Below are 10,141 nucleotides of genomic sequence, written 5' to 3'. Positions count from 1 at the left end.
CTTTCGATGATGTCAGGGGCTTACCCGGGTCAATATGCCAACGTTCAGACGTTGCATCAACGTTGGTACGTGGTTTGGAACCGTTGACTCAACGTTTAGAATCGTTGGCCCCCCAACGTTGGTACGTGGTTTGAAACCATTGACTCAACGTTGGAACCGATGACCCCCCCAAAGTTGGGTCAATGTTGGCACGTGGTTTGGAACCACTGACTCAACGTTTGAACCGATGACCCAACGTTGGGGGGGGGCAACGTTGGGGGGCCAACGTTGGTACATCGGTTCCAACCTTGAGTCAATGTTGGCACGTGGTTTGGAACCACTGATTCAACGTTGGAACCGATGACCCAACTTTGGCACGTGGTTGGGTAATTGGTTCCAACGTTGAGTCAATGCTTCCAAAGCATGTGCGAACGTTGACCCAACGTAAGCCCACAATATTTGCCCTCCCAACGTTCTACGTTTAACTGGGCAGTGTACCGTGGCCCCACCTGGTCTGTTATTGTGTTCGCCGACGCACCCCTTGATTGTATTCGTGTCGTGTCTCCGTTGTGTGTCTCTCTCTCAAGGTTTGATGTCAACGTGGTTCACGATGTTCAGCGCCCTGCGGTGAAATTTATACAAATGACGCCATAGAAAAGTATTGTTGTCGTCATTACTTCCAGTACGAATGATTTCTTCAACGTTATTCAACTGCGGGTCCCTCAGCGTAAGTTCACTACACGGCTTTACATTGATTGCAACGCTGATAACGCACATGCTGTCAGTTAAAACTACAATTTAGATTTTTTTTACATTTTACTTATTTCAGCAGGAAGGGCTCAATGAAGCTGCTAGCTTCTATGTCATTGGCGTCCTGCGACGGTACAGATGTTGTACAGTACACATCTTAGTGACAACAATAATGGTGACATAAGCCAATTAAATTATTCAATGACCCATGAAAACGGTGACAATATACATACAGGGTGTTTGAAAAATTATGGACCCGATTTGAAATCGCTATATCTCTGCAACCACGAACCGCCCATGAATGAAACTCTTACCACTTGAAAGGGCGAGGTATAGAGTTTCAAATTATTACCGCTAGATGCCTCTCCCAGCGTACAAACAGCCCCTAGCCTCAGTCATTCGCAAGATGGCGACCCCGCAACACAAGGCGATTTACGTTCTGCAGTTCAGCAAGACTGAATTCGTTATTGCGGTGCAGCGTGCGTTTCAACGGTGTTTTGGCATTGATCCGCCAACGTCAAAGAGCATGGTGGCACAAAAGACCGTGTTTTTGTGCCACCATTAGCGACTAATCTGGATGACCTCCAAAACAGAATCACGGCAGCGGTGACTTCAGTGGAAGAAGACACTTTGAGAGGCGTTTGGGACGAATTCAACTATCGTCTCGATGTTGTCCGTACAGCAGGAGGGCACAGATCATTTATAAAATGGTTAGTAAAACATGCTAACTCATTAAACCGTTTGTAACTTTTTGTGTAATTGTAACATGTTGCCATCGTGAAATATACTGCTTTTAAATTGGGTCCAACTTTTTAAACACCCTGTAATAGCAACGTTGCCAATTCATTTAAAAACGCAATTCGCAAAATAACTTGTTGAATGGATAATAGACAATTATTTACAACTTAAAAAAACGATTTCTTTCTTTTAAATTCAACAAATATTTCATCAGGATGCAAGCTATTTAAGTGAGATAAAAATTTGCGGCGGTAGCATGCGAAGTAACGATATTTAGCAACTAACAAAAAGGACGGTGTGATTGAACGATGACTCGACATTTACTTCCATTGGGACACAGCAATCGTCACCCCCCCCCCCCCCCTTTAACTGTGAAAACTCAGCAGGATCCTCCTGAATAAAAAATAAGAATCAGCGAGGCTTTCCTGAGTAAAACATTTTAATGACGCTTTTTTTTATTGAAACCGCTTGACCGTATATCGTACGAAGTGTCGTCGTATCGCCAATATCGCGGCAGCCCTAGTGGCAACTCTAGCGAGAAATGTGCCCATGCATGTAAACAAATCCACACAGACACGCACCCACACACACCCTAACCCACGAGCACAGCTACCCACTACTCTACCGTGTGTGTGTGTGTGTGCCACTGACCCCCTATAACATTGCGGTTGTACCCCTCCTCCAAGACGCCCCAGGTGAGTCCTGTTAATTTCAGGGTTTGCAACAGACGTCATTAAATGGCTGGTACCAAAGAACCGTGTCTCAGATTTGGGGAACGGGGGGGGGGGGGGTCCACAGTGCAGAGCCTGCATCCGGTCACACAAAACACCGAGCGAAAAATTGTTTCGCCCAGAAGGGAGATTCTCGGTTCGATTTTTAAACTAATATTTTTTTTCTGGATGTTGGACGTTGCAGCGATTTAATGGTGAGTGCACTTGTAATCCAGGTCACCGGTTCCATTCAATCTCCCGGGCACGTCAGTTGAATGAAGAGGGCAAGTTTCTTAAATCCCTCTTGCCACCCTCTGTCCATCCAGTTGGTCTACGATTGGCAGGCCGCGTGTGGTGGGGTAAAGTGTGGGTACCCCCACCTCTTGCAAGAAGTCTTATCACCATGGAAACGTAGGGCCAAATGCTCCATTACAGAGGGGCTCTCTACAGTGGCCTCTAGTGGAGGCCCCTTCTGCCAGCCCTGACGTGGCCAAGAAATTTCAGGGCTGCACCTTTACCTTTCGTAGAAAAGCAAATCCGTCGCCCACAAACACGAGGCCTGATGTTGAACATTGTTAACACCCTAACAACCAACCGATGACATCACAAAACCCGATGCCAGCACGCGCCTTTGTTTGAAGCAACAAAGTGAAACGGCTTAAAAGCCCTCACAGGGCCCACGTGAAAATGCGTCACCGCTGAGCGTTAAGGCCAAGGGGGGAACTGAAACGGTTTTGTTTTTTAGAAAATGACACCACATGGGGAGTGGGCGAAGAAAATCGATGCCTTCGGATCGGGAGGTCAGAGGTTGGTAAGGTCACAAGGTTGCAAGGCCTCCCCGGGACATCTGCCCAATTTGTCAAAATCACGAGGGCACTAATGGAGACAGGTGGCCAAGCTGCGTGGGTTTTGGCACGTGAATTAATCATCGCGAGGTTGGGCAAGGGGGAACGGTGGCTGATTGGGCGGGTGGGTTCGGGCGGGGAGACCGGAGTATGGTCAAAGCGGATAAGTGTCAAATACAAAGAATGTGACAGGCACCGTGGAGATGCGCGGTAGTTGCCGGGCAGCAGCAGGGAGGTGAAGGGCAGCGTTTGTTTGACGGCGGCGCAGGCAAGGAGTGCCGGCGACCGTCCCTGCCTGGTGTACGTCCTGGGCAGGGCCGAGTTAATGCAGCGGCTTTAGCGGCAGCAGCCTGGGAGGGCCTTGGCTTTTGAGGTCCCCCACAAAATATGGGGTGCCACGGTGGTGAGATGTTAAATAGCTCGCCTGGTATGCAGGAGGTCGTGGGTTCGAACCCGACCGTGACACCTGTGGTGCCACGACTGCAGAGCAACTCCGCAAACGCCGTGATCCCCTCCTGGCCCCCGCACCAAACACACACCCACACACAGCGCACCCACGTAGTGTTCTGACGGAGGGGGGGGGGGGGCTGCCTGGCACATTGGGTTTTAATCCGGAGGGCCCCTATAGGGAGAGTCCCACGGTTTCCCGGTGCCAGGAGATTGGCCGACCCTCACAGGACAGGTTACATTGCGGTGCCCCTAAATTGACTTACAATTGTATGGACACAGAAGGAAAAGGTTCACTGGGCCAACCGCAATACGTTACTCACGACACTGGGAGAGGAGGAGGGTGTAATATTAGGCCAGAAGGGCAGACCAGTGGGTTAGAATTAATGAACACGGGAAAACAATGGGTGAGGGGCTGCAGCAGCAGACCCCGTGGGTCTGTAGATGGTGCAGGTAAGCGCACGATTGGCTGCGTCGTACAATGCCACCCTGGGGCTTTGAAGTAAGGGGATTAGGCCACGGTAGAGACGGTGGTGAGGGACGACGATGGGAAGCACGGGTAAGTGCCCGATTGACCGCGTGATACGACGTCACCCTGGGCCTTTGAAGTTTAGAGAATAAAGATAGGTGCCCCGGGACGGTGAGTTCAGTTGTCTTCAACCTCCGGGCGATCCAGACTCCCTCCCTGCCGTCCTGCCTCCTCGAGCCATTCGCAGCATCCGTGGGATGCCAGCCAGTGTTGCTACGAGGCAGTGATAAGCGAAGGTTTCTTTTGTCCTACTTCCCCCCCGACTCTCACAGCCGTGATGTCTCGAGCTTCTAGCACCCCCCTGCCGGCGGACATGTCGAGTGGCCCCGTTGCCGAGAGCTGGTGCTCCACGCAGTGGCAGCAGCAGAAGCAGCAGGAGCAGCGACAACTTAAGCAGCAGAAGCTCCAGCAGCGGCACCTGCAGGTGGAGCAGCATAAGCTCCAGCTGCTGCAGAAGCATAAGCTGGACCAGCAAAAGGTCCATGTGCGAGAGCAGCAGTTGGATTTTCTGATACAGCTGCAGCTCAAGCAGCAGCAAGTGGAGCAGCAGCAGCAGCAGCAAGATCAATTTCAGGATCTGGATCAGGAGCAGCAGCAGGACCTAGAGCTGGCTGCCACTGTCGGGCAGGGAAAGGCGTTGGCGGTGGGAGATGCAGCAATGGAAGATGAACCCATACAAATGTGGGATCAAAGGTCCACGATGCTGCTTCTAGAAGGCTACACGTGCTTGAAGGAATCGTTCAGGAGCAACCAATACCGCAAGAAGGGGCTTTGGGAAAAACTCACAGACCGCCTGCATCTACAGGGACTACAATTTCAGGCTTAGCAGGTGCAGGGCCGGTGGAAGACCCTGCTCGCTGCCTACCGCAAGGCTCTGGTGGATAGACAACGTGTCGGCGGGCCGGGTTGGCACATCTGCACCTACTTTCGTGAGATGCGTAGTATCCTGGTAGAATATGGGGCGCTTGCTGCGGAAAGAACCACAGGAGGAGGGGAGGTCGCTCATGGAGCTGACATCCTCCGCCCAGTCGCCTGCACAACTGCCAGAGGCACCACGGCAAGGCTACGGCGGAGGAACAAGCGTCGTCGCATTGTCGACACTGACAGTGGTACTGATGGTGATAGTGGTGGTGGGCGAGTGGCTGAGTGAGCGAGTGGCTGAGTGTGTGGTGCCACGACCGTGGTTGCGTGGATTCTTCTCCAGGTCCTCCGGTTTTCCCCTCCACATTGAGAAACATGCGGCTACAGTGTTTGGCTGCGGTAAATTTCCACGTGACAAGCCATTTCGTTGAGCGAACATTTTGCGAATACCAGGTCACTTCTGAAAAAGAGCTATTTCGCTCAGTGAGCCTACCTGGTAAAATAAAAGGTTTAGTTTTATATACAGCTGTAGCACTGCGATAAATACGACGTGAAATTTGGTTATCAAAGCCAAATCATCGATGTGTGCATCACTGATCAGTTATACGTTAAAATAAAAATCGTTTAGTTCGTTTCAACCGCCAGTTTGCTTCGCAATTTCTGCATCGCGTTTTTTTTTAAAATAGTTACAAGTAGAATAAACAGGGTGGACAACAATGGAAGTGTTTGGCATCATTGGGCGTGGCAAGGAAATTAATAGAATGGACAAAGGGGGTGGGGGGTGGCAGGCAAAACTATACCAGTCCTCGGCCCCCCACCTTAGACTTAATCCGGCCCTAGTCCTGGGAACATGATGCAGCATCGCGCATGATGGTTACCTTGGTAACAGCGGAAACGTAAGGTCACGTGTACCTCTTCTCCAATGGCACATCCAAGCCGCACCGGTACAGGGCCCGCACAGTACGTACGGTGTTGCTTCGCCCACCGCTTGCCGAGCCGAGCCAGAGCCGAACTGTGAAGCTCTGGCCTCACAAGACGGCGTCTGCCAGAGCAATGCCCACCCGCTGGCCGGTGACGACTTCTCCTTGTGCCTCAAGGGACAGCTGCCACCAGGGGGGGGTGAGGCGGGGGGGGGGGGCATTCCCCCTTGTCGTGGACCAACTTGAGATCTAACTTCTTGGGAAACGCGGTATGAATGCGAAGTGAAGACGACGGCATCTGAATCTGGCTCGGGGCCAAGCTGGGCCAGGGGCAGGGTTGATCTACATGCCCATGGCATGTAGATCAAATACCCTCTTCTCTAGAGTCCCATCTAAGTGGATTCCCTTCCACAGGCAGTGACGTGAGCAAGGTATTGCAGGGATGCACCTCTACCTGCTACATGGAACTGCGTTTAGTTTGTTGTCCTTCCCCACACCTCCGATTAGCACGGTTGGCTACGTATGGTGCGAAAGAAGTTCAACGTACGGTACGTACATGAAGCAGCTGAATGTACGCATCTGATGAGCCTCAGCACGGGTTCTCGCTGGACGTGGAGGGTGGCCGGCTAATATTCATTAACGAGGGTCTTATATTTTGCTGCTAAGTGGCTATGGTGGTGAATTCCTAACACGGACCCGACTGCCGCTGCTCTCTCGCGCCACGTAATCATAAAGACCTGCGCACACCAAACGACAGCACACGACGATCTCGGCAAAACACCTCGACGAGGAAACACGATCACAGACTTTCAAAGAGATGAACCCGGCGCCGTGCGGAATTCCGACGGCGTGTCGCCAACGCGACGGCGTGTTGCCATCGCGCAAGTCCAGGACGCGTCGCGGCCCGATGAGGGCCGACTGGTCGAGACTGACGACGGAGTGGCGGCCAAAGGAAGAGGGGAACGCGCCCCGAGAGGACGTCCGCCGCAGAGGCGGAGGAGGAGCGGCGGCGGCGAATTTCGGAGCCGTATGGGTTGTTGCGTCGCAAGCCCGAGAGATGCAACGACGCCTTGGTGGGGGGAGGCATTTATCCAGAATTGAGTGGAACATGGACTGATGAGGATGACGACGATGATCCACCTCGGGAGGTGGGGAAGCCGTGTCGCCGACCTCTCGCGATGCCTCGATCGCACGGCTCGCAAGTCCACGCGTCGCTTCCAGCGCCCTCGGCGTGTCTGCACGCCCCGCCATTTGCTCCGTCTCTCTCTCTCGACGAGCGCCGGCGAGCGCTCGACATCTGCAGGCACCAACTCTTCTGCCCGTCATGTCCAATCGAGGTTGCCGCCTGTGCCGGTTTGCCTCGGGCGCCCTCTCGTCGCAGTGGCCGTCCCCATGAAATATGTCGGTCTTCCCGAGACATGAATGCTCCCGCTTTGTGTCAGCTGTGCAATAATAACAACAGCAGCGATGTCGACGCACCGCTCGAGACGACGCATTTTTACACGTAGTCCTCCCGCTCTTCCGGAATCGTGAGATGTTATCCTTCTGGCAAAGAGTCTCGGTTCGTTGTGTCTCAGAAGTGGCGACCATACGGCCGACGGGCTGGTGGTGAGCTCCGACGTCCACAGGCACGCGCGCGAGCTGCGTGCGTGCGAGCGGGTCTCACTCGGCTGAGCGTGTTGGGCGGCGAGCCCCGCGGAGCAGGTCACATGTACATGGGCTGCAGCTGCAGACTCGACGGCTTCTGCGGGGCTTGGTAGGACGTCGGGTACGAGTCGAACCCTCCGATGAAGTCGACTGCACACGGCGAGAAGAGGTTAGCGCTCTCGTCGGAGTGTGTCAGAGCATGATGATGTCATCGTTGTCGTCATCATAATCATCAGTGTCAACACCGCCAACATCAGCAGATTCATTAATTTTGTCATCATTACTTTCATCATCATCGGTATCGTATCATTAAGTTGTTGCTATTCACCCATCCAACATCATCATTATCACCATCAGAATTTAAGTTATTGTCATCATCCACAACATAATTTCTTCCATCATCAACACCATCACCATCATCACCCACACCGTGACGTTTTTCGTCACCACCAACACCACCACCATCATCTCCATTAAGTTGATCATCCACGGCAGTCGTCATCAATCACCACAACCATTGCGATCATCATCACAGCAATAATCATCATCATCATCACCACAGTGAGTACATTTTCTGCAGCCCAAACGTCTGAAAAATTAAATAAGTAAAAAAAGTGCAGTTCGTTTAAAAAGTTAATAAATTATTTGGCGAAGTTTCTGCTGCTGCTGCTGCTTGGTAGCTGTGCACAAGCACATAGAACAAACAAATTAAACGCATTCGTTAATAACACTCTGGCCCTTAAAGGAAAAAAATATATATCTAAAATCGGTGACATTTCGCAGCCTAAAACGGGCAAAGCTAAATCATTGAAAAATAATCAGGAATATCCTCTTATACGATGTAAAACAACAGAGAGCAGCAAACTTCGAGCTGCATCTTTGAAGGCACGAACCTGCACCATCGCCTTTAGATTCCGCGTCGTTTACAGCGTGAATAGCCCTGACTGTGCTCCTCGCGTTAGAGACTGGGACCGACTCAGGAGCCAAGCTGCTGATTCCCCAGCACGAGATACCGCAGCCTCAAGGAGCCACGCACATCACAAACAAAGACAAAGATCCCCCGTATAGCCCTAACAGACTTTTGGACCAAGTGCTTTGAGCAAGCACCTATGAAGGCCGGCATGGCACACGAGGGGGTGGGTGGCCAGCAACACCCGGGCCGCCTTTGTCTCCCCACACCATACCAGATACTCATTTGAGGCTGAGTCAATGTAGGGGAGGCCCAGGACCAGTTGGGATAATCGTCACTGGTGTGAACCGTGAGCGGGAATCGAACCCGGGCGCCGGGCTCATAGCGCAGCACGCTAGCTCGCTGCACTACGAACCCCCACACACGTACACACACGCTCATACACATACATGCATAACTGCACTCTTACACAAAAAGAAACCACCGCTGCGGAAACACAGCGACATACGAATCGTCGAACAACAACAACACCGGCCCCTAATCGCACAAGCGTCCGGCGAGCGACGAGCCGTGGGGGTCGCAGGGGGTCAACTCACAGCTGTCCTCCTCCTCGGTGAAGGCGTTGATGAGATAGCAGGCGTAGACGAAGCCCATCAGCTGCAACGACAAAGCACAGCGGTGATCCCCCACGCGGCCTTCGTGGATGCAAACGCAATCCTCCACGCTCATCGTCCCACTATGCGTCATCGTCACAGCGTGAATGAAATTTGCCCGCGGGCCAGGTTGTTGATGAGTTCTCGTCGGCTAAATAAATTTTGGCGACGAATTTGATCGTCGGCTACGGACGGTCAATCCACTGCTGAATGAAGGCCTCCGAAAATGTGCTGCTGCTGCCACCACCTCTCACAGTTCCGGCGATGTGCTAATGCACCTATTCAGCCTCGCGCCTGCATTTCCGAGCATGCGTGTTTGCCGACTCGGGGAACCAGGGGTGCAGGAGCCGGGCCACGGAGTGCCGTCTGCAGTTTCTGGGCGAACTCTCCACTCCGCGCCGCGCGGCCCAGGCCGGTTCATTCCGATCGGGGCGCCACGATATGCATGTTGAACTTCTTTTGCGCCGTACGTAGCCAACCGTGGTAATCGGAGGGTGCGTTAAATGCGCTGACACGGCGATGGGGTCTTGCACACCGGCAGAGCAAACGCGGTAAGGGGCCTGACGCTCGCCGCGACCGGGACCCCTGAGAGTTCCGCTCGGACGCCCCGAACGAGACGAATGAACAGCGCCCTGTCGCTTGTGCCTCGTTACGTCTCTCCCACCCCAACCACGTGGTTCTCGTGCGATGACGAGCACGAGCCACGAGCGGCCTCCGAGAGGCGCTGGTGAAATGGTCGAGTGGTAGCGCCTGAGCCAGCTCCGTCTGTTGCAGAAGTTCGAGATTCAAAGGCCTGCGGGCCACCGTGGTTAATACTGCGGATGTATTAAGCGTGCATACTGCACGCCGTGTGCTTAAGGGCGGATGTTAAAGACCACGCAGTGTTGTTATTCGAAAGACAGCAGGCCATTCATCAATATTGCCATAATTATAAAAATGACTGGCGTCAATTTTGCCAGATTAGAAACATTTTACTCGCCAATTACTCAATTGGGAAAAAAACACATCGCAACGTCGCCCCGCCTGGTACCATGGGGCATATTCTTAGGTTTTTTCGGTAAAGTCACGTAGGTAAAAAATGTAATTTAAAATTAATAAAAGTAAAATAAAAATAAAATAAAAATCACGACGTTTCGGAGGCAACACAAGCTT

At 52.5% G+C, this 10,141-nt stretch overlaps 1 protein-coding gene across 1 annotated transcript in view; it reads right to left on the bottom strand.

Annotated features, from left to right (window-relative positions):
- Positions 1-5,504: 5,504 nt before the first annotated feature.
- LOC133352898 (sodium/potassium-transporting ATPase subunit beta-1-interacting protein 2-like) overlaps positions 5,505-10,141 on the bottom strand; it is a 46,326-nt gene continuing 41,689 nt past the window's right edge. The window contains exons 5-6 of the mRNA XM_061568899.1: positions 8,933-8,993; positions 5,505-7,576 (exon numbers count right to left, since the gene is read on the bottom strand). Of these exons, the coding sequence (XP_061424883.1) occupies positions 7,485-7,576; positions 8,933-8,993 (153 nt within the window). The 3' untranslated portion in view covers positions 5,505-7,484. The remainder of the gene's footprint in view (positions 7,577-8,932; positions 8,994-10,141) is intronic.

This window comes from Lethenteron reissneri, chromosome 42, assembly GCF_015708825.2.
Source record: "Lethenteron reissneri isolate LAM-NWPU_2019-01 chromosome 42, ASM1570882v1, whole genome shotgun sequence".
NCBI classification, from domain to species: domain Eukaryota; kingdom Metazoa; phylum Chordata; class Hyperoartia; order Petromyzontiformes; family Petromyzontidae; genus Lethenteron; species Lethenteron reissneri.
Note: the sequence above shows the minus strand (reverse complement) of the source record. Positions and strands in the feature narration are given on the sequence as shown.